This window comes from Siniperca chuatsi, linkage group LG8 (assembly GCF_020085105.1).
Source record: "Siniperca chuatsi isolate FFG_IHB_CAS linkage group LG8, ASM2008510v1, whole genome shotgun sequence".
NCBI lineage: Eukaryota > Metazoa > Chordata > Actinopteri > Centrarchiformes > Sinipercidae > Siniperca > Siniperca chuatsi.
In genome coordinates, this window is record NC_058049.1 from 12,594,075 (window position 1) to 12,619,331 (window position 25,257).

The 25,257-nt window shown below is 39.7% G+C and overlaps 1 protein-coding gene across 2 annotated transcripts; it reads right to left on the reverse strand.

Moving 5' to 3' along the window:
- Positions 1-1,562: 1,562 nt before the first annotated feature.
- On the reverse strand, positions 1,563-19,789 carry inppl1b (inositol polyphosphate phosphatase-like 1b). 2 transcript variants are annotated; one of them, XM_044205513.1, is made up of 27 exons: positions 18,179-19,789; positions 16,853-16,916; positions 14,688-14,826; positions 14,381-14,501; positions 13,768-13,908; positions 13,469-13,556; positions 13,250-13,327; positions 12,845-12,982; positions 12,576-12,690; positions 12,382-12,482; positions 12,195-12,297; positions 11,884-12,080; positions 10,464-10,581; positions 10,259-10,355; positions 10,001-10,139; positions 9,750-9,849; positions 9,464-9,552; positions 8,555-8,636; positions 6,911-7,000; positions 6,699-6,812; positions 6,520-6,608; positions 6,349-6,436; positions 5,566-5,718; positions 5,072-5,153; positions 3,523-4,318; positions 3,322-3,437; positions 1,563-2,394 (listed from the first exon to the last, which is right to left on the reverse strand). In XM_044205513.1, exons 1-27 carry the CDS (start codon positions 18,313-18,315, stop codon positions 2,304-2,306), a joined length of 3,666 nt encoding a protein of 1,221 aa, XP_044061448.1. In that variant the 5' UTR covers positions 18,316-19,789; the 3' UTR covers positions 1,563-2,303. The 2 variants fall into 2 exon arrangements, with proteins under 2 accessions (XP_044061448.1, XP_044061447.1); XM_044205512.1 differs by having other exon boundaries at positions 1,563-2,397; positions 18,179-19,777.
- Between the last annotated feature and the right edge of the window lie 5,468 nt (positions 19,790-25,257).

Below are 25,257 nucleotides of genomic sequence, written 5' to 3' on the forward strand. Positions count from 1 at the left end.
CATGGTCTTCATCAGAAACCCATTTAAAGTACAGCATTGGTTTACAGTATACCTCACAGATGGAAAACATGTCAACATACAATCAAAGCAACTTTTATATACTTTTCTGTTCCTTTGTCTTAACATCCCCCTCCACTCCAAAATGTGTTTTGCTTATTATGACTTCACTTGGATGTTTGAGCTTGACTGTGCAGAATGATGTATGTGCAGAGTTTGACCTGAGCAGACATGTACTTACATGTACATGTTACATGTACACGTTACATGTACATGATTCTGCAACATCACAAGTAGTTTTAAAGCCAATCATGGGCCGAACAAAAAGCGTGCTGTGGAAATGTGAAACACTATGGATTTTTCAGTGAAGTTAAACATTTTAAATGGAAAATATTTACATATTCATAGATTTTGTTTAAAATAAAAGCATATTTCACACAAATTATTATTCAAAGAAGACTATTTTGATATGTCTTAAAACATGTCTGAAGGGGATCTTTAAACTTTACTATGTCTATATGTGCACACGTTTTTCAAGCATAACTCAATAATCATGAAACCTGCTGGTGCATAATCACGGACCAACTATGTCAATTTTTCTAAACTATTCAATTAAACATGTGAGTTTTAAAACAAAAACATACAGTGCTTTCCACCCTTCAATACATTCCAGCACCTGAGCAGGAGATGATATCACCACAGTCAATAAAGCAGTGACTCAGTGGTCACTGACCTGCTGTCAGAAGACACATGGGTGTGTTTGGTGATGCCTTAATATGTAACTACCTCAACTGAATGCTACAAGCAAAACACAGACTCTCACACACATGAGTGGAATAGTTATTTTAAGATCAGATTCACAGTTGTCTCATGTCTTTCTGCAGTGGTCTATTATTCGACTGAGCTGACAAATACAGCCCTCGCATGTTTGTTCATGGAGTTGGCCATCATGCCATTCATCCTCTATTCACAAATATAACTGATGTAATTCTATTTACATAAGTTGTTTAACATTGGAAAAGCATTGGTTCTTAGTCATCCAGACTAAGGAAATATTCTCTATGCACTTTTCAAGAAAACACTCAGTACTCTATAGTAACTTCAACAAGTAAAATACCAATTGTGTAAAAACTGCAGAGAAATAGAAATCAGACACTGAATTAAGAGAAATACGTACACTTGTTGTAACTTGATAAAAATGAAGACTACGATGATTGACTAAACCTAACTGGTAACACACAGTGTGTTGGTACTTGCATGACTGCCACTTAAAAAGAAGCATCGTCTTTTTGTCATGGATTTGCCAAGTATGGTGGAAAAGATTTGCCCAATGAATGACATTTATTTTGTAAAACAAATACGGTTGTATCTCTAGTTTTATAAACTCTCTACTCTTAGTAGTGACTTATGTTGCCTGTTTCTCAAAAGAAACCCATATGCATTAAGTAAACAACATACAAGCAGCATAGTGTGATGATGTGATTTGAGAACTGAAATGGAACATACTTGAAGAAGGGATTCCTCTGTTTCCACCGCTGTTCGACAGCATGAATTAACACCTGTGATTGCTTGGTGACAGTCAAGAGTTGCTTTATGCACTTTATTTGATAAAGGTTGCATAAAACATGCACAGTGGACATAAGTACTGATTAAGTGACATGATAGCAACAGTATGAGACAGTAAACAAATGAGATATGGCAGGTCCTTCTATACCAACTTTACAGACAATGTTCCAGTAGATATGTGCGGCTATGGATTTTATGCTCCATAGGTTTAAAAGAGGGCTTTTACAAGCTCAGATCCAGGCTCAATAATAGCAGAGTAATGGAAAGCACACAGTAGAAGGGATGAATGTGAATGATAAACACTAGCCATCAGTGAACACTGGAAATTGAAGGACTATATTTTTATAGTCACTTAAAAGTCATTTAAAACAAAATCAATGAGACCATGATACCATAATCAATATTTGTATAGGTGTCAGTAACTGGAGATGCACATCAAGGGTTTCTATTCACGTCACCCACCTCTTTCGATATCTGTCAAGATGGATGGATGAATAAAGCAGGCTGTGCAACGAGTACTTCCTGCACTATGTTCCCTTTGCTGTGTTGACACAGACAAACTATTGTTACAGTACTGATTGAGTAAATGAAAAGATGGCAGGGCTGTGGTAAAGTCCAGCTGATGTGATTGATATCCGATCAGTCTGTCCTCCTTTCAGATCTCAGTTCTAACACTTCTTCCAGTTCTAATTGGGCAGACTACGAGGCTTCATACCATCAATGCTTTTCATCTCTGTATGTCAGTTCCAGTTCCTGGGCAGGTTCTCGAGAATCCTGCGTCGGTGGGAAGGGTTCATCACTCCGGCAGCACGAAGATCCTCCTCAGTGATACTACTGTGGAGAGGAGAAATGGCACTAAAAATTAAATCCATGACTGGATTTATTTTAGCATTTTTTTCCCCTACTGACAGTCATGTTTAGTCATTCATTCAGATGAGCGTGCACGCTAGTAATTTGATCAGGCCTACAACTGAACAACTTATTGAAACCGTCTTGTGGACACAGACGTCATCTCTACAAACAAATCTTGCTCACATAAAGAATGGAATCAAATATGGCTCAATTAATAGAGGTGGATGTTTGTAGTTACTCATATCATGCGTGCTATATTTTTTATCCTGGTTTGTGTATTCTCATGTTTTAATTTTGTGAATGCACCACAGAGTGAAGTAGGTCAGTGGTGGAAAATAACACTGGGTTACAACTAACATTGCAAATAATAGAGCTTGCTTTAAAGTGCTCTATATATATCAGGAACCACCATGTCTCAGGGATGCAGGTGATGTATAAATGCCCATAGTTGCAGTTCCTTTTAATGGCTGCTAGATGTTGGCTTTAAGGCAACTCAAACTGTATTGATGTGACTTTCACTTGAAATACAAAGTAGATTTGTTTTTTACAAACAGTTTCCACTCTCCTAATTTGTGTCATAATTTTGATTTTAAATATTTTATTTAATTACTAAAAGAGGGGCATGTTTGGGGGCATTTGCTAGATTGGTGTTGGTATTAGTACATCAGCCTGTCACACTGTAGTGTGGTGGTTGCTCCTTGCATGTCCAAACTCAGTTCCAGCGGGCTCCCTCAGCTTTGTCCATACTTACATTTCTTGGCTCTAGTAACAGCAAAATGCCTTCTGTGTCTCTGTAGTAACCACATTGTGGTAATGATCACATTATTTTTGTCTGTCTATGAAAGGCGGTATTGAGCCTACTTAAGTACGGCTTGTGGAACATGTTATCCAAAATCATTGCTTTACCTGAAGTAATCCAGATCATCCCAGCCATTGAGGCTGAGTCCCAGGGTGTATTTCTGAAGACCCAGAGTACTGAGCAGCTCCTGCACGGTCTCTGGTGCACCTTGGAGGACAGACACCTGCATTGAGATAAAGCAGACAGAATTTATACAGAGAACCAGGAGTCACGTCTTTTAAAAGCTGTCTTTGAGAGCAGTGTCCTACCTCTTTCTCCCAGCTGTAGCCTCTATCTCCATGCATGGAAGGGCCATTTCTATAACATGACCTCTGGTTGGGTATGGATGGGCCTCTCTGCTCTGTGGGGAAGAAGTCAACTTCGCTAAGGGACTTGGCAATTTGCAAAGCAGTGAGGGAGTTGTCTCCTGTAGGTCCAGGGGGTTGCTGATCCACCATCCAAGGAACAGAGAGGCGACAGTGCGCTAAGTGAGTGGGGACGTAGGAGAAAGCTGATGGTGCCTTGGCTGCCCGGATAGGATTGGACCTTTCTGGGAGAAGCTGATGTTGATCTCTTCTGGCTTTTTCCCTGATGATTGCAGAGTGATTCATATACAAGTTCCTCAGGTTCTTCTCGGGCAGTATGGAGTCTTGAACAATATTTTTACCTTGGTATTTGTCTCTGGGTTGTGAAGTCTGTTCCTGGTACTGTGACATGGCGTTACTTGAGGGTGGAGGTATGGGAGATGGGTTTTTGGCCGGGAAAAGCTGATAGGAGGAGTTGGTTTGGGGTGTGTGAAGGTCGTTGGTTGGAGTGTACTGGGGCAGGACGGCTGGAATTTCAATCTCTGTAAAGTCTGATCTGCGACAGGGTCTTCTGTCAAAGCCCTGACGTCCTGAGAGTTTTGGGAGCTGCAAGGCCTCATTTCCAGACCAGATCACCTGAGGGTCCCTTCGCAGGGGGAGAGCCTCCTCCACCCTGCGCGCCACTGACACACCTTCAAAGATGAAGTAGGCAGGATTGGTGTAGCTGCTCGGAGTGAGTTTGGGAGGAGCTGCCGAGGACCTGCAATGAACGTAGAAGTCTTGAATTTTGCAAACTGAGCTGCAATTTTATATTACTAAGTGTGTCCTCAATTCTCACTCACTTTCTTCACAAGAGTTTGTAACATGTTCTCTAGCATTCACTGTTAACATTGCAGGTGTTCAGACCTAAACTGGCACTGTGCTAAAAATAAAAGCACAGGGCTGTGTTGATGTGGGCATGTGGCTACAGGTAGCGGTGAGACGAAATGAAATTAAATACAATCCAGGGAAACCAGTTTTAGTATGACATCCATGAGTTTGAAGGCTTATGACAAAATGCTACACAGCAGTTCATAACACTGAGACAGGATTTTAAAGCTCTCGAATTATCATGCAGAGATATATATATCCTCCGTGTCAATAGTTGCAAGGGAAACAGTAGAAACACACCTTTCACATCGTGTTCTCTACAAGGAATGTGCACTTGCATGTATTTGATTGACCAGCGTAGTTCCCTGATGATGTTGCATTTGAGCCAGTTCAAGATATTTGAGCCATTTTTTTTGCCTACTGGCAAAAATGCCAGTGACTGTGAAACACGTGAGTTTGAAAATGTTGCTTCACACGCTTATTGTTTAACCTTTGCATTAAAAAAAGTATTCATAGTTTTTTTTTATATAATTTAGATAATCTCTACTGTATCACAATTCAGAGTTCTAGAGAACCATTCCTTGAGAGCGGAAGGCTTTCTGCTGCTTTACACTGATGCTCAGAAACATGAAGAGGTCCTCACCTGTTTATTGGGACCCGTGTAGATGCAGGAGACATGTGTCCCATCCCAGGACCTTTATAATCTTTCTCAAAATAGAACCACTCTGAAAAAGTAAAATCATGGGAAATGAACAAATGTTTTGTAATGACTTTTTCAAAGTCTGTGTGTTGTGTGTAGGTCAAATGCTATGTCAGTTTGCAATCACACAGCACAGTGGTGTTTGTGTGTGTTGTTGTAGTGCCTGACCTGGTGACATAATACTCATGTCTCCTGTTTCAATGTCTCAGGATGCATCTGGTCAGGGCCAGCCAATCAGGAGGCAAAAGAGGAAGTGGCCGATAGATACCAGCAAGTGTAAAGCCAAGCCAGGGATCATTGAGGAACCAAATAGAGGAAGCAATGTGAGACTCACAGAAGAGTCAAAAAATGCAGTGACAGTGAAGATGAAAGTTTAGTGGGAAGTGATAGTGCAAGCAAGGCAGAGGGTAAGAAAGGACCATTTCCAGCTGACCCACCGTAGATCTTCTCCCGCGTTCCTTGTCTGTCCTTGGGCACATGGATCCTGACCCGTCCTCTTATGGAGCCCATCTCTTCGCCTCGGTGACTCAAAAATGTCTCGAACTGCTCTGACGCACCAGTGAGTGAGCGCAGAGCCATGCAGCATTCGCCTATAAAAAAAGATTTTTAAAAAGATTATTTATTAGATCAATGAAACATTTCCCCCTGAAACACAACAAATTGTAGAGTGCAACCTGTCCATGCAGATAGTTTCAGCATGATTTCCTTAGACTTTGACACAATTTCCTTAGTTTTGGACATACTGACTGCAGTTTAACTACATTGGAGGTCAAACGCATATGATTTGGAGCACTTAGAATAAAATGTATATTTAAAAACACTCAATTCAGTGCCTCAAAATACAGTAATCATTAAATATCCATATATTTATAGTTATTTTGTTTTTCCTTTTGAATAGAGATGAAGAAACTGCAAGTGTATCTCAGTAGAAAAGAGTGTCACTGAAACTGTCGATTTGACATTTCAAAAGATGCTGCTGCTAAGCTTTTTAATACTAATTTATGGATTTCAAGTTCAAGGTGAAAACTGCATATCAAAACATAATAAAACTACTAAATGATTAGTAGAAAGTACTTGTGGTAAGAGTTAAAAAAAGAACAATAAAAATAATTAATTTCATGTTTGTGGATAAACTGTCACTTTAAGGTCACTCATTAGCAAAGTAACCAACCTAGAGGGACGTTATGAATGAAATCAAATAAATTTGCCCTGTGACCAACCGTATGACTCAAACCCATCACATGACTTGACAGACAACAGCAGGTGCTGATCCTGAAGATACTCCAAGTCGGACATGATTGGAAGAAGCTATGACAGACAAACAAGTCATAAGTTGACTAGAAAAAGCAAACAATATTTTCAGCCATTTCCAAATAGACTGAGCCTCTAACCTTTGGCAGTTGTTTGATGGACCAGCCCAGTTTGAGAAATCCGGGAACATCACAGCTCTGTGAGTCATTCTCACTCGAGCGTCGTGTCTCTGCAAAGAAAGACATTAATGACACATTTTTTTTGCCACTATGCTGCATAATGCTTTCTATAAAATGCCTTTTTAAATGTGACATTATACCTTCAAGGCAAGACGAATGAAATTCAATGAAGAACTTTGCCTTGCTTGCGGTCTTCACAATGGCCTCGATGCCTTCAAGTTCTATCCAGGCCCTCTCCATGCTTGAATTTATATCTGTGCAAGACAGATGCATATCAGTACTGTTCAGTTAATGAAGGGATTCAGTCATATTCCATCTGTTTGTGTCCAAAGGGCCACAACAATGACGGCACCTGTTTTGGAGCTGAACTGTGATGTCACTCCCACTTGGAACGTGGCAAAAACAGGTGAGTGATCACTTGTGAAGATGTCATCTGTGCAACCTGGTAAGAGACAAATCACATGAGTTTATTATTATAACTGCAATAATAACACTAAATATCTTATATGTACTGTAGCTAAAATGATTGTACAGCACTGTAAGGCAGATGAGCTGTCAGCAGTATTTCATAATTTGTGACAAAAGAATAATTTAGGAGACAAAGAGTAGTTTTGCTACTACCCAGTGTTTGTTGTGTTTTGATAGTTTGCTGAGGTTAGTCAGAAACAGAAGCCCAGGCTGAATGAGAGGAAATGACTCTGTTTCTTTATAGACCACAGACCAGGATGTAGGGGTTGACGGTTATTCGTTTTGTAGGTTGCACTTATTTTACAATAGAACAAATGAAAAAAATGACCACAGATATCTAATTTGAGAATGCTGCATCAAAACCTTTGGCTGTGTCAAGACTTAAGCACTGCCCTTTTTTTGCTGCTCTTATACATGTTGTTTGTACTTTACTTAGATGTTTACTTTTCTACTTAAAGCTTTTTTGAATTAAGTAGTTTTTTTATTTTTCAGTGGTGGACGAAGTATTCAGATCCTTTACTTAAGTAAAAGTACTAATAGCACACTGTAAAAATACTCGGTTACAAGTAAAAGTACTGCATTGAAAATGTTACTTAAGTAAAAGTATGTAAGTATAATAAGGAAAATGTATTTAAAGTATTAAAAGTAAAAGTACTCAATGCAGAAAGAAAAGTGTCCCTTCTGACTGTTATACTATTATATCAGAGATCATTTTTACTCATGTATTCATGTAAAAGCAGGATTTTACTGTTGTAGTTGGTTGAGGTGGAGCTCATTTTGAACTATTTTGTATTGGACTGCAACTAATGATTATTTTCATTATGGATTAATCTGCTGATTATTTTCTCCATTATTGATTGATTGTTTGGTTTGTAAAAATTCTGAAAATAGTGTGAAATGCCATCAAAAACAACAAAATACAAAGGCCCAATCTAGAACCACTGATTGGTTTGCCCATTCTGGGCTACTGTAGAAACATGGCGGTGCAACATGGCAACCTCCGTGGAAGGGGACCCGTTCCCTTTGTGGATCTAAAAGGCTTATTCTAAAAGGTAATGAAAACACAACAATTCTAATTTTCAGGTGATTATACACTAATTATTATATTCCATTTATGCCAATAGCTCCTCCTAAATGTTACATACTGGACCTTTAAATTATCATAATAGTTGCCAATTAATTTTCAGTCAATCGACTAATTGATTAATCAACTAATCGTTTCAGCTGTACTTGTATATACTGTTGGGTAGTTTAATTTATAACAAAACATATTTTATAAACTCTTCATATATTTTGTATGTAAAATCTTAATTTGTAAAGTAACTAGTAACTAAAGCTGTCAGATAGATTTAGTGAAGTAAAAAGTATAATATCTCCCTCTGAGATGTAGTGGAGTAAAAGTAGAGAGTGGCATGAAAAGAAAATACTCAAGTAAAGTACAAGTACCTCAAATTTGTACTTAAATGCAGTACTTGAGTAAATGTATTTAGGTACTGTCCACCACTGGTTTTTAAACTCCAGATCTTACCATATGCAGTGCAGATGACGTGTGTCTCTGGGTAGGACTTCCACAGAATCCTATCACACCATGATGGAACATTGACTCGCACCTACAGAAACAGGTTTAGGTATAAATCAACAACATATTGTATAATTGTCTGTCTACAAATGAAATTGACAGATTGTACTGTATGCAGTGAATGGTGCCTTCATTCCTGTTATGCCAGACGCTGCTTTTTTAGACTGTGGGTTAATTCTTGACCTCCTATTTTTAGTGGTCATGGCAGCTGCTGTCAACTATCCCTATAGATCCCTTAAATAGGATTAAGTTACACATGAAAATATTTTAAGAAGTGAGTCTGTATACTTAGAATACTTCAAAGGTCTTTCTTTGTTGTTGTACTTTGCTTGTACAGTATGCATTATATATTTAGCATCAGAGTCTAAAACACAATAAACCTACATCCTGAAAGTATGACAACACCAGACTGGAAAATGTCCTTTAGAAAAATGATTAAGACACAAAATAAGATATAGGTACCTTTATGTGAAGGATATTAACACAGCAATTAATGCACTGAGTGGCTCCAAAAAAACATTTAATCACAGCAACACACGTGACTTAGTCTACAGCCATGCTAGCGGCTCTGTGAGGCTGTACTTAGATCCTGTATTTAATTGGAACCATAAATGTCCAAATTCCATGGCAATCCATCCAGTAGATATTGAGATATTTCACAACCCAACCGGCATCAGCAGATGGCCGCCCACCCTGAGTCTGGTTCTGCCGTGGCCTAACATTTTTTGGTAGCTACTCAGAGGTGCAGTTATTGTTTTAATTGTGGGCATATATCCTCTGTTCCGCGCTTGCAAAACTTTTGATGTACGCTTCATCCTGTTTTTCTGAGGTGCTTTTGTGTGACAAGAAATTACTCACTCCTGAACTCTTGTACTTTTGCCATAGGTAGCAGTCTCTAGAGCCCCGTTCATACCGATAGGTGGGTGGAAATGCAATCTTCTCTTCCTCTTAACCAAGATAAACAGAGAATGAGTACAGAGTGAGGTAAGAAAAGGTAGCGCCAATTCATAATTAATTTTATTTATTTATTTATTCGTTATTTATTTTGTAATTGCAAAATAGCAGTAAAGTGCTTATACAATAACTGTCTGATATCCATAGATTTTTAATATAGAACAAAGGCCAATAGCAAACTGAAACTCACTGAAATTGAGAAAGGCCTTCCTCTTGTGTCTCTCTCGGGTCAGCTGGTCTGCACACATGAGCTCCTCAAACTCTCTCTTAGATACATGTTTCAGGATGTCCTGGAGTCAGTGAGGACCACAAAGAAGCAGGGATATAAATGTCTGGAATTTCTCAATTGACTATTATGCCACATGTACTATCAAACCCGTCTTCAAGGGTGCTAAATCAGAACACTATGTTAAAAAAAGAAATAATAACTGTTGGTCCGACCTGTACATCCAAGTCGAGTCTGTAGTTGAGGTCTCCACACCAGAAGAGATGGGTGAAGCGCAGGCTGATGTCAAAGGCACCGAGCTGTTTCTCACCCAGAGAGAGCAGTCTGAGCATGTCCACAAAGTTCTGGTTCCTCCTGAACATGATGTACATTACAAGAGACAATTATAAATGTTTTTAATACTAAGTAGGAATGAAACAGGAGCACACACACTTGGTCTTACACATATGTATACACACATACACACAATTTACCTCAGGACTTTCTCACTGCCAGAGGTCAGGTGGCAGTTAACAAACCCAAAAGATGTTCCGTTGAAGAAGAGGGAGATACCAACAGCTCCCTTGTTTCCTGAAACAACAGAAATACATATTTCTGGCGGTTAGCCATGCTATTGTACATTTTCTGTATTTGCTTTGTATGTGTTTTGTGATGGTGAGATCATGCAATGCAGCTTACCTAATGTGTTGCCCAAGCCAGTCCTCACACTGGCTGTGTTCACATGGCTGATGCGACTCTCGTGCTCCGGCTTCACAAACACAGCCAGCCTCATATTCCAGAGGGACTGTACTGCCACCTACAGGACGATGTGCCGCATTAAAATAGATGACAAGAGTTTCCAACTAGTCAAACACATAATTACAGATTTCTCAATTGATTTGACCATTTCTATAAAGTCAGGCTCCAATTCAGTTAACACGGCCACTGAACCAGATCCTCATTTTGCAAAACAGACCAGTTCGATGGCACGATGAAGTGTTGTTTTCATTTCAGATCACATCTTTGTAAAAACAAATACTCACATCAATACTATAATCTATCATTGAGAGAATATTTTCAGATATATTCACATTCCCACCAACACTGATGACAAAATATCAGAAACTCTCACAATCCTTTCCTAAAGTGAAAAATTTGTGCTCCTTCACACTTAATATACACAACCAAATGTAATATTTAACAGTTTTACCTGAGGGTGGATGTCCTTTGAAATGCTGAAGAAAGTGTTTTCATCTTTTCACATGGACAATACTATAAAATGAATGAAGCACCGATTTACATGATGTAAAAAACCCAAGCTTTGTAAGACTAAACTAGGGTTGACCCCACCATTACAGAGTAGACTTAAAGCTGTATGCTTTATATAGTTGTCTGTTGAAATATCCTTGATATTCAACTAGCTTGTTCAACAAATTAGACGAATTATACATTGTTCTAAAATGCAAGCCTCGTGTTTTACCGTTTTTTGTTTGAAGTGAAACCACAAAGAAGTTACCATGTGACTATTTCTCATCAACCTCAACCTTTGCAAATCTGATTTGACAGCGGGGTAAATGTTTTGAGAGCATGAACACTGATTCTGTGAGTAGCATTTGGGGAAGTGAGATGAGTTTTAAAAACAATGAAAATGTATAGTTAAAGTAGTAAGAAAGAGTTATATGGCTGCATTCATTGTTTTAACAACATGCATCTTGGTTTGGAGAAATGTGTCAAATCAATGCAGATAAGCTATAGGCTTACGTAACCTAGGTGTATGAACGGTACTAAAACAAAACATTACTTTGTTTCACCGTCGTCATTTTACAGTTATTACTCTTACATAATCACAGATATATACATTACCTCATCGCTATGAATCATGCAAACAGCTGTGTTTAAAAAAGAAACATAGTATTAAAAATAAGTTGCATCTTTCTTCCAAAACAAATGCACACTCTAGCCAGATCAAGAGCTATACGACACGAGGCGACGGAAACACTACTGCTTTTGGGCTATTTTAGGCATGTAAATTTGTGAATGTTTCTTCTGTGAAATATGGTAGCTATTTAGACATAAGAATCACCAGCTGAAGTTGAAAGTTGGAAAGGGGGGGGGTTACTTGTTTGAAGTCAATGTGAGTGTAGCTGCGAAGAGTTGCTTTGATATGTTCAGTCCATTCTCTCTCCCCCTGGGGGTTTTCCTGAGTCCCCAAGGCATAGATGTCGTGAGGGAGCAAGGCGGTCGACTCATCAGGGGTGTGTCCCAAACCGCAACAGGTCACCCAAGACTGCAGGCTTCGAGGAGGAGGGGAACCTCCTGCGGACACAAAACAACACAACTAATTTTTAAAAAAAAACGTTCTCCCTCTAATTCAACACATTAGCGAGTCTTCTGTTGCCTGACAGTCAGAGTCATCGCATTTATGGTTACCCATATTCCAGGTGCCAACAAACACAGAGACCACGTCAGGTTCACTCAGGTGGGAGTGCCTAGTTTTCATCAGTTGGAGAAGTTGGCAGAAGGCATCACGTTTCTGAAAGAGACGAGAGTCGCTCAGTGAATTATCGGAAAGGACACTGGATTTCAATTAATAATAAAACCTATTATCTTGCCTTACCCGTGCACTCTCAAACGTCATCTCCCGTGGTGTGCTGTGGTGACTGTCGACCACCATGCGGACCTTGGCCGGACTGCTCTGGAACTTGACAATCTGAAGGACTGATAAACAAGAAACACGGCAGCAGACAATTATACAATATAATTGCAAGCAAGAGAAATGTTATGGGCACTAAAAAGCAAATATTTTCTTACTTCTGTCATATGAGACCCTCTCTATACCAAATGAACCAGTCTTCCTGTCAAAGAGCAGCACTCCTGTGTCCACATCCACAGAAACTGTCTGTCTGCCATACCTCACCATCCTCACCTGGTCACACAAAGAAAAACAACTTTTAATACATTTACATAGTCAAAGATCAGTTGTTTGATTTGTCTTTTTTTTTTTAAATGTAACTGAATAACAGGCCATTTACAGAATTTTGTTGGTTGTAAGATGAAGTGTCTTTTTCAACTTGATTTACCTGAAAGGAGTGGACTGGCAGCTGTCTGGCATGGTTCTTGACAGGTGTTACATTGGTGGGTGTAGGTTCAGGAGGGGGTGGGTTAGGCTGCACTGCCAGATTGTGATTGGTCACTGCATCTTGTAATGCTTTTAATACCTTTATAAACAGAGAATTTGCAGTGTTACAATCTAACTGGTGTTGCCCATCACAAACAAGCTTAGTTTGTTTTTCATCTGTCAATGTGTAAACCTCATCAACGCTTTGTTGTCCATGTACTGACCATATGGTCTATAAGCAAATAATATTGCTAGAAATTGACGCATTATCACTTCTTGCAATAATCAAGAAAATCCATCACTGTGTTATTTTTTTTCTAGAATTTGAGTTTCTCAAGTCCTCAGCAGCCGTTTTTACTCAACATACCTTTTTCTCCAATGAAGAAAGGAGGCTGACCAAAGCTGAAATCTTAAACAACAGGCTGTCTATCTCCATCTCTGGGCCCTTGATCCAAAAATACAAGACAAAAGGTGCATTTAGTTGGGGTATAAGAATGCACCTTTATCCCCTACAGTACTGGGTTATCATTTTAATTAAAGTTAGTTACTATTCTTCGGAAAGCATACTGCATGGTTTGTATTGTACCTGTGCCTTGCTGTGTGTTAAAGAGCAGCTAGGATGGTCGAAGACCTTGGCCAGGGTTTCCAGACTTGAGAGAGTCAGGTCAATCTCACTGTACATCGGATCAATACACAGCTTTTGTTAAATGACCAAACACCTATTTACATCCATTTTAGCGCAGAGCATCTACTGCATATATTTAGTAAACAATAAAAATATGCTGCATTATCAGTATACTGCATCATTACAGTCCATACATTTCAAATTGCTCCTAGCTTTCACTTTTGGTTCATCATTAACAATAAAAGCAAAAACATGCTAACCTGTTTAGGCCTTGGCAGGCAGTACCCAGAGTACGCTTGAGGTGGGATAAAGTTGTTGCTCCTTTATGCACATTCTCAATGTCGAGAGGCAGCTCACTGAAGAGGTAGTCATTGAGTAGACCAATCACCTCACCCGCAGTACTGTGAACAGGATAAAATAGGCAGAATTCAGACTGTAGTATTTTATAAACTGGGCAAGCCATTTCTGCTCTTATCTCTGCTTTTATCTGCTAGCAACCCTCTTTGAAACATTTGAGAAATAGAGGAGACCAAGAGCAATAGTTCAGCACACAGCAGATGCTATATCGACACTGTTTATTAATAGGCCAAACAAAACAAAAAATCAAAAGAGTGAAAAGTGTTTCACATGTTGTTTTCTCTATGCTTGATTGCCACCAGGTGCATATTTAAATGAGAAAATGTTGATTAGAAGTGAACATAACACATGGCTAACATTTTTGTAACACCACAAATCTGATATTGTCACAGAATTAGCAGATCTTGAATAGAACACAGATATGTTAAGAAAAGCTATACATGCAGCATAGATAGGCATTATGCAACGAGTTTTGGCATTTGGTAACTGTTTTGCATTTAAGCCAGATAATCGTACCTGGATGTGTTCAGCTCCTGCAACTTATCCAGGAATAGGGCATTAGGGGCTGGTTTTGCTGGTGGTCCCATGAAAGGCACTGTGCTGACTGAGGCTGGAAGTGGAGGCAGCTTCTCTTCATCTGTGCATACATGAAACATAAAATCAAACATTAACAATTAGCAATGAATATCGCAGCCCTGAAAGGTGGACTTTGGATAACATTTTTTTTAATAGGCATGTATTATTTTATTATGTTTGCACAAATTCATGGTATGGTGTATCATATATGTATATGATTTGTTGTGATAACAGCTAGATGGCCCACCTGAACTCTCATCCCCAGTGTCTGTATCACGGGGAACAGCGTAGAGCAGAGGAGTGACAAGGCCCTTGTGGGGATGCTGGTACCCCAACACCAGGTCCTCCAGAGTCCGGAAACAGTTTACCTGCACCCCCTGTGTTGTCTGTGAGACATACATGACAGATATCAATATATGTCCTGTACAAATCGCATGAACATGTATGCGTGCTAACAGTCTATCATTGCCATGCACATAAACTGGAAAGACCACAGAAACTGTAAACAAATGTACTGTAGATGATGAGACATATACTGCACAACCACGCAACACATGATGTTGCATTCAGAAACACATTTTTGAATATATACATAGCAGTTTGATAACCTTGTTTTGAGTAATACAAAGCAAACAAATATAAATGACAAATACAGCTATGAATGTGTTCAAACAAGATGTTGTGTCAAGGGCTCACTAAGTTCTATTTAATTGCAACGTCACTCTTTCACATAAGGTCTTTGAAAATACCCTGGGAAGACTTCTTATGCTATAATTTAATGTCTAAATCTTGTGTTATATGCATTAAATTGAACATAAAGTTAAATAACTGCCCAATTCTAACTTGTATACAAGTATACCCCCCGCTGAAATTTTTCTTGGTAGAATAAAACAGAAGTATTTATTTGCATGACAGAAAAAGGCACAAACAGATGATTTGCTGTGATAAAAAGTGTCCCAGTGGGGATTTAGAAAGCTCTGCCCTACACCAAACAGGAGAGGTAACATCATTGACAGCTACTTTTAGGCCCCAGCAGCAGTTGGCTGTCATGTTTCTGGCTGTCAGTCTAAAAATCCCCCCCAAAAAATAATGGATGTTTTTACATGCATACGTTCACACATTTAAGCCACAAGCACAAGCAAGCTTATTCTCAAATTTCCTACAAAAACCTGCATAGCTACACTTCAGTGGCACTCAAAGCAGTACAGGCAAAAATTAAGATTAAATAAACACGCAGGTGCTGTGCATACATACTCACAACCGGTCGCATGCACAAAATCAACATGGTACACAGTAGACCACAATACCAAGCAAGCTCTTTTCCTGTGCCCACTTTTTAGAAGTCTTTATTTTCACTTTGCGGTGTGGTGTTTTTTTGGCCCGAGCTACCTGTCTGTTTTGCCAGGAACACTTCAAATAGTATTTTTTGTACCACAACGATCTCTTGAAAAGCAATTAAAAAGAAATGACAAGGAATAAGAGACAGTGAGAGACAAAATGGGCCCCAAAATATCTCCATGGCCATCTTGGAAAAACAAAAAGGCAAGCATGCGACTTGTGAGTTAGTGGAGCAAATCCAGTGAGGGAAAATACGTACTGGAGGTTTATACTGATGGCAGTGGAAAAACAACTGAAATAGCAACAGAGTTTAAGGTCTTCATTTGAAAGCAGAGAATGTTTCCAAGTCAATGGCTTGAAAACCACTGCCAGACAATCATTATTAAACTGGTTATTGGACTTTAATATGTAGACATAGTTATTTTTTTAAAAGCCACAGTTGATTTGTGGTTTAGGCCCTGAAAATGTTTATTTCTCTCACTCTTGCTTTCACTCACCCACTGTGTGTGTGTGTGTGCTCATGTGGTTGCAAACTTTGTGCTTGTGTGTTTTTATCGCCTAATAATTAGGTCATTTGCTGACTAAATGGTCCCCTGCTCAGAGTATCAAAAACAGACACATACCATCACTGGCTTAAACTCTGCCACATCCAACAGACTCATTATGTCTAATACAAACACCCCCATACATACACATAACAAATAAGCATGCCCATTGGTCAATGACCTAGTGTGTGGGTTGAGTAGGAATCTCTGAGACATAAAAACAATTTCTCCTCTGTGCTGCTGAGCTTATGCTGCAAGCATGCAGCCACATGGCAGAGATGCCATTCAAACAACAAGGCTACTGCAGTCGTAACAGAGCCTGTACAGAGAGGATACACAAACATGTTCCTGTTCTCCTTAAAACAGGCAATAACAAACCATTGTTTGATCCCTCTAACTTCATCTGACTGGCTGTGTTTCTCTATGTGTGTACAGTTTGTGCCAAGGCTTCAGACATCTATTGTGTTTCTCTTTCCTCTGCTTCCTTGTCAGGCAGAGGATTCAGTGTCATGTGGCAATAAAAACTAACCTGAACTGCTAGAAGGCCGTCTGCATCGGGAAGAATACGATAGGTGTGAACATGACGTTGGAACCTTTGGAAACCAAAAATAACTCTGTTATTAACGGCATTGCAAATTACTACAACACACTTCTGAGCAAACATTAAAAGGGAAAATATACTTAAATGTATTGTTTAAATAAGGACCAGATGTCTAGCTGTAGTTAAGGACAATGTAACTCTCTTAACAAGGCGCCAGTTGTTTTACAGACCACTAATGATGTGGCTTCTTTTAGTTATACAATGTGTGAGAGACACTTAGATCATCATCTCCATCAGTCACTTCATAGGAATTTGTTTCAGGCAGCACATAAAGATTAATGGCGGTTTGTATCAGTCAGCTACTGTGTATTACGTGAACAAAGGGGAACCATGATAGCAGAATGACTAAATACAGATCAAATGTGTAGAGACATTTAAGAAACTAAAAGAGGGAATGACATATTGAGAAAAGAACAAAGGGAAAGAGGGAGCACTGCGAGCGGCCGGGGCTCAGCTTTCAGGAATGTATCTGGCTCAGGCTGATGAGCAGTCAACGTAGTGCGGTCGCTGGAGCTCCCGCCCTCCTTCAGGGGCCCCAGGGAAGAATGAGGGGTAAGAGGGGAAACAGGGAGTCCTGAGCCAGGGTTTGACTGGCTGAGATGCACTGTGTTCGGACAGGACAGACTGGAGAGGGTGAATGTGTGAGATTGGCCCGGCCCATACACAGCACTTTGAGCCATTCTTTGCTGTCTGCTGGCAGATGATTGTGAAAGTGATGGATATGACAGGAGGAGTGAAGCTGCTGAATCAATTTACAGCTGGGGACATTCTGCAGAAATGTTGAGTTTATGAATAGTTTCCAATCCGATATGCCAAAATCTAAAAGTTTCACAAGATTAGGTAATTAGGTATGGTTTTACATAAAGTAGAACTGTTTTCTGTTTCTTCTCTCATACGGCAGCATTTACTACTCAAGACATCCTGAGTGAATCATTCATTAAATATTTTCAAGGAGGTGGAACACATAAAGTAACACTTAATAGCTTCTATAAAAATGATTTCTGGTGAGTGCAGAGAGTCACATTCCCTGGCATTTTTTGCATTTTCCTTTTCTTTTAAATTGGGATCTACACAGCATTACTGACAAGAGCTGTACAATTAGAAATACATTTACAATAACAGCTCGCAGGTGCTCGTACAAAATGTACCACGGATAGGAAATTATGTTTGATTGCGATAGGTAAGTAGGTGAATATGTGCATGTGCATGTGCATGTGCGTGTGCGTGTGCGTGGGTGTTTATGTGTATACTCACAGCAGGCACAATGCATAGGCTCCTGGCACAGACTCACTGTCTCTCACTAGGTAGCTGCCATCCCTCCCTGCCCGTGCCAGCAAGTCCTCTGCGTGCACACGGCTGATGTCGCGATGATACCATGCTGCCGCAGCCATGGCAATCAATGTAGTGAGATATGTTCATAAAAATAATCCACATGAGGTGATGAACTTGACATAACACAATTTTTTAACGCAAGTTTACTGCGTCAGACTTGCTCAGATGGCATGACGCTGGTGGTCTGTCATTCAAATTGTCAGCGCCAGTGTGTTGAGTGCTCTACTTCAGTGCTCTACTTTCCCATGATCCTCCTCTTCATGATCAAAGTGTCAAACAGACAACCCCACACCTTGTCTATATAAGCTAGCACTTCCTGAGTCCCTGATGGTAGCTTCTGGGTCACACATCCTGTTGCATTAGAGGAAGAAAGAAGAAACATCCAGCTGATTGTGAGGATTGCGAGTCCTCTTTAACAGCCTGCTCCTCAACAGAAGCTCCAACTTTCTAACTTTCTGATAATATCCTTGAGTAGAGAGACCCTGTTTCAGTTTTTGGTTTCAAGTTGCTGCACCCAGGTGGGTGTGTTGCTCCAACAAACACAGACCATCATAGCAGTGTGAGGGAGGGAGAGGGAAGGAGGTAGAGGAAAAATAGCGAGAGGTGCTGCACAGCCTGAATGAGACAGCCACCCCTGAGGCAATGACGGTGCCTCTAGCTTAACCAAAAACACAAGCCCTCCTCCTGTTCCAAAACAAAAACCCCACATGCAAACAACAGGAAAATAAGAACCAAGAATGGCAAAACAAACAAATCAAGCCACACACACGGCACCCACACACTCACACACGCACACAGCAGAGACAGAAACATACCAGATGGAACTCAGTCAGCACTAAAACCAGACAGGCATGCAACAGAAACCAGACTAATTCAAATGATTTCCAAGCTCTGCTGCCATATAAGGGAATAGAAACACCCTCCAAAAAGTTCAGCTGATGACTGCAGTTGTCTTTGCTTCTTCCAGTCCCAGATTCCATTTAGAGTGTGCCTGGTTGGATGTGGGCTACTCCGGGGGTCTCGTTTTCATGCTGGATGTTTGTGTGCTGGCGTGTGTGTCTTGTCAGTAGAGTCCCGTCCGCACTGGTGTGGTCTCCAGCAGTTCTTCAGAGTGCTGTCAGAGCAGAGGGAGGGAGCAGAGAGGCAGAGGACAACCCCGTTAGAGCGCAGGGCAGACAGAGGAAGTGACTCGACATTCCAGATGGCGGACATAGCCAGGAGAATTCTTGCAAGGGGTTCAACTTCACCACCAGTGTGTGAAACAGCAGACTGCTTCCTTTTTCTCTCACTCTCCTCCAGTCTCTTTTCTTCTTCCTCCCTCAGCCCCTGCCCTATCTCTTTCTTCAGATTCCAAACAGAAAACACAGCTTTCTAGACACAGGTGAGCTGCCTGGCAAATACTCAGTTTTTTTTCCTTGTTTTTCATCATCTTTTCATCCTCTGATAGGCATATTTACTTTCTTTTGCCCTTTATTTCTCTTGTCCCAACCTTTTTCCTTTTGTCACCCTCCCTAAACTTTCCTTCCTCTCTTGTTCACTCCTTCCCTTTCAGCAAAAAGCTGTCTCCATATGGTTATGATCACTTTCTTATTTTTGCCTTCCTAGAGCATCGCCCATTATTCAGCCCTTCTACTTCCCTCCTTCTCCATTAGCTGGAGCATATAACTCTGTGGGAAGCTGTTATTTATATTTGCTGTTCTACCTCTAACTATTCAGCAGAAATGTGCTGACCACCAACCGCAGCCCCCATAAAACAAATAGACATAAGTCCATCCCAATCTGATGCAATATAAACTTAAACCTCTATCTGTAATCAGTTCTTCTTAATATTGCTATGAGCTCTCTTCAGCACACAATTGAAAGATATACAGTATCATACCACTACTTTGAGCTAAATGCTAACTTCGACATGCTAACATGCTCACAATGTCAATGAAAACATGCTGATGTTTAGTAGTTAGTGTTTAGCAGGGATGTTTACCACAGTGACCATCTTACTTTAGTGAGTTATCTTGCTAACATTTGCTAATTAGCACTAAACACAAAGTGCAACTGAGGCTGATGGGAATGTCAGTTTTGCAAGTATTTGGTTATAAACCAAAATAATGGACAAATTAAAATTTTGACCTGATGATGACGCTAGAGAAACTTTAAGGGAACACCAAAGTAATTAAAATTCATCCTGAAGGGAACACAAATGTTCCAAATTTCATGGCAATCCATCCAATAGTTGAGACATTTCACTCAAAACCGCAAAAGTCAACCTCATGTTGGTGCAAGAGAAAAAGTCGACAGATCACCAAACTTAGTAGGAGACTTCATCTGGGAACCATGAATGTCTGTACAAAGTTTTGTGCCAATCCATCCAATAAATGTTGAGATATTTCACTGGATAAGTGAAAACATTGATCTGCTGGTGGCAGTAAAGGGAAAGCCAGGGGCTCACCAAGGTCATTAGGGTTCATCCTCTGGGGACAATGTATATCTGTACCAATTTTAATGGCAAACCATCCAATAGTTAGAGACATTTCACTAAAGACCAAAAATGTCAACCTCGTTTTGGGGCTAGGGGAAAAGTCAGGGGATCGTCAGCATTCATTGTCTTGGGACCATGAACATCTGTATAAAATTTCATGTCAATCCATCCAATTGTTGTTGAGATATTTCAGTCCGGACCAAAGTGGTTGACCAACTTGAGGGGCAGTTCATCCTAAAATCAAAAACATATTTTTCCTCTTACCTGTAGTGCTATTTATCCATCTACATTGTTTTGGTGTGAGGAAAGGTAAGAGGAAAAATATGTATTTTTGATTTTGGGGTGAACTGTCCATTGAACCATGGCAATATGAACCCTTATAATGAGTCCACTAGAATATAGAAATATTTTAGTTTTTCTATTGTAGGCTTTGAAAAGCGAAAGTGGATGGATTACTGCTTAACTGAGCAATGCATTCATGACTTCTTTGGCTGAAAGGAATCAGAAAGGTTTCACTGAAATTTAGTTGGAGCAATTAAAAAAATATATATTGTCATATAATATATATTGTCTAAGCTCTTCGTCAGAGCACAAGCTTTGGTGAAGATACAGTATATCTCTGATGGAGGGCTGATAACATTTACCAAAACCACAAAACGTCCCCATTATTAGTACCAAAATTCCCTTGTTTAAGAGTAGTTTCCTTTATTTGTCATTCTCAGAAACAGCAACTGTTGTCCAATGCTGATCTGGTTCCTCTTTCTTCTCCAACCAGTTCTACCAAATGCTCTGCTTATGCAAGCAGTGGATTGGAAAGGATGCTGTGACAGACACTGAAACTGCAAGATGTACTCCATCTCTAAGAACTGCCAGCTCGCTTTCATTTTCCATGCCGGCTGTCAGACCGGATTTTGAATTTAATTAGCATTGTTTTATTTAACTTGAGTCAGACACATTATCCGTATGACAGAGGTATTGCTGATACTGAACAGTGCTTCCAAGAAAATACATAACATTATGCACATCAAAAAACAATATATCTTAAAGAGTAAAAGGGCAATAATTAGTTAAGTAAGGAGCTGATTTCTATTAGATGGGTGCTGAAAAAGTCCTCTGGTTGTGGATGACCATGTGCTCATAATCTTTCTAGCTGATGGTAACAACAGCCCTTTGAAGTTACAGCATCATTTGAGTTGAGTTAGTGAGTAGCAGCTGCTAAAAAATACAGTTGTCTAAAGGTCACATAGGAGTTGCAGAATTTCTGTCAGAATTTGACAGAAAGGTGACAGGTAAGTTCCCTGTACCTGCCCAACATTTAGGTCTTACTCAGCGTGTGTTTCAAGTGCATTAATCATTCATATCAGTGATGTTGACTATAGTACTGTACATTAACAAATCTTAGTTGAAGGCAACACTGACAGCACTTAACACAGTTCAGCATCAGTCATAAGGAAGCACTGACTGACTCTCGCAATTTAATAGTTTGTTCCTGTTGGCAACAAACACTGCATCACTGCCTCAATTTAGAAACACACTGAAGACTGTTGTTAAGAAGAGGTAATACCATGGCGCTGTAATGCGCTGGGACTAGTCAGCAGTCCCTTTGAGGGACAATGTTGACTGTCTATATACAGTAAAGTACTTGCCAAAAATGGCACCAGATTAACTGTAAGGGGCTTACGTGACTGTATGTAACCTCCCACAGCCAAAACTGGAAAAAGAAAACCCAAGAGAGACAGTTCAGCATGAAGAGACCAGAAAATAAGGTTAGGTTTTTTCAGTGTCTCTATCCTGGATAGTATTAAGTGGCATACAAAAATACACCTCCATGCAAACAGTGTAAACAAAAATACAGACTGTATACAGTAGTTACGCCGTATAACAAACAGTACATCACATTGATGTATCTGAAATGTTGGTGATCAGAGTAAAGAAAACATCTTGCATGATTTAAATCATCAAAAATACAGTGTGTAAAAGACGGGGTAACACATTCATATCCTAACAGACTTCTTGCTCTGATTCGTGACTTATTGTCCAAGAGCTGAACTGTGACTTGGTAAGCTCATTTTACCCTCATTTTATACTTTACCCCAAGAGGCCTGTGAATAAATGTGTGAATACTCAGTCAGTATTCCTTCAGCATTGATGTAGTGTGTCAGTTGATTCATCAACAAGACAAACCAATTGTTATTAAATGTCCATGAGGTGTAAAGCTTTCAGGCAGTGCAGTTTCCCTTTGTCTATTTCGTCCCAGATGTGTTTGTTTGCCCAATGAAGCGCACTGAGGCTGTGTCAGAATGACTGTAGATGCCAATAATAGAATACACCGAAAATAAGGTAATAGAAGCATTCAGGTTATTTATTTTAAATAAAATACTTAGAACAAGGTTCCATTTTCGGTATCTTGATTACAAAGCTGCTTGAAGAGCTCTTGCTACTGATTTTAAACAGAGCCTGCATGGAAAGGCCTCTTATTTATTTACTCTATATCATATTATTATGGCAAATCAGCTGAGAGCCCAGATAGGACAGTGATTGAGTTTTGTGATTGCTACTAAATAGTAGTAGAGGTTTCTCTTAATAGATAAACCTTTAAAAACAGCTTTCAAAGCTATATGATATCCAAACACAGAATAAATTAAAATCTCAGGAATATTACAAACTCATACATAAACACCATTAACATACAGTATATGCCATAAAACTAATTATATTTGAAGATATGTGTTTTTAAAAGGGCTTTTAAGGCTGCTTTGTTTCTTTTAAACCTTCTTTTCCAAAGTGGGGGAATAGAAGGGCTTTATAGGAAGAAACCTGAGCACTTTTCAGTTTGTATGACCATTTTCAGCCCAAAGTGTGGCTGTGATTTTGGAGTTACATAAAAGCCTCATGTTTCACATAAAGGAGCCACTCTTCCAAAAGCAATTGTTTGCTTGAATTTGTTACAATGACATCTGGTCTACTATAGCAGTCTAAGGCATGCTTTCCACAGTTCCTTAGCTGTTCTGGATTTCATTGCACTGACGTGAATAGTAGAATCATGCATATAAGAGTGTAGAGCACAAATGTAGAATGATTAGGAGAGCTTTAATGTATTAAACAGCTTAACTTTGTATTTGCCTGTGAGCTTCTGGCTGATGATCCGGCAGTGTAATGTACAGCAGTGCTGTCCTGTCTGGGCAGCTTTAAAGAGATCTCAAACATTGTCCCCATATGACAGTTGAACTGAATTATCCTTGACTGCCAAGGTGTGACAATCCGTCCATAAAACCATCATCCACCTCCCTCATTAATCAGTCAATTACACATGAAGAAGATCCTCCACAAATCCAGACGGATTTACCTCTATAGCTGCGTGTCAATTCAGAGGCTGTATCTCTGGTCACTGCCAATGAATGTGGGTCCTTTGAAAGACCTGACAGCCAGGCTAAGCCTGTGCCTCCTCTCCAAATGAGGCAGTGTAGCTTCACAGAGACCAAACTAACAGATTCAGGTAGTCCTTGTCAACTAATAAAGTCAAATATTCCAAAGGTTATGACCAGGAAGTAAAGCCAGGTGTAAATAAATTGTCATTAATTTACAGTATAAGTTACATTACAGTAACAAGCATCAGACATGCTGATATACATAATACCATTAGCTTTCTGAACAGATTGCACAAGGCTTGATAGAGGAGCCATCTGTCGTCCAGGCTACCATAACAACCAAAATCCAACTAATACCACTCTTGTCTAAGCAATAAAAACGGATGTCCATGAACATTCATGCGTAGTCCATTCACAAGACAATCTTTTAACCTTTATGAGGCTCTTATAGAATTTTTCTCACAGCTTGGAGCAAAGAATTTAAATAAGTACTTAATACTTACTATAATTATAAGATGTTATCATGGAGCCACTAAAAACAATATTTTAACCAAGTTTTTACAATCATAGACCTAGAGAAATCTTTCACCTCCAGGTCTTCTAATGTCACTGGAAGCCATTTTCCCCTCCGTTATTTATAAATTAGGCTTCCATAAGAAAGATCTGGGGGGTTTTACATTTACTTACAGTAATAAGGAAAACTATAGACAGCTGTGTGTTGTTCAGTCATGCTGTTCAGTCTCAACACAGATCAAATTACACATGGCATGCATTAGTAGGCGGATTTCATTCCTGATTATATCCTTGTTCCTGCACTAGCTATAGGAAAATATGGAGGGCCGTATGTGCAAAATGTGAAGTACCCAATATTGCTCACGCCCTGCAGCACATGTACTGTAGGAAATATGAGACTCATCCAAAAACCGACAAAGACCAAGTGACAAACATAGTTTTACTCCAGGACATGGTCTGTTGCATTCCATATCTGTCCCACCCCCAAACCTGCCTCTGAGCTTATTCTTTTCACATCCACAACATTTTTTACACACGCTGTGGACCAAAACAGTAGTGTTCTAATGAGTTAATCGGATTGTCTCAGCCTTCTTTGAGAAGCTGTATAAGCTGAAGGGAGGGTTCCAAGGATGGGAGGTCATAGT

Bases quoted from the DNA above. Each gene is read 5' to 3' on its own strand.
- inppl1b (XM_044205512.1), bottom strand. From the start codon at position 18,315: ATGGCTGCGGCAGCATGGTATCATCGCGACATCAGCCGTGTGCACGCA. The intron at 14,827-16,852 runs GTTAGTTTTTAT...TATGTCTCACAG, and splicing joins ACGGCCTTCTAGCAGTTCAG to ACAACACAGGGGGTGCAGGT. The intron at 13,909-14,380 runs GTACGATTATCT...TCCTGTTCACAG, and splicing joins CAGGAGCTGAACACATCCAG to TACTGCGGGTGAGGTGATTG.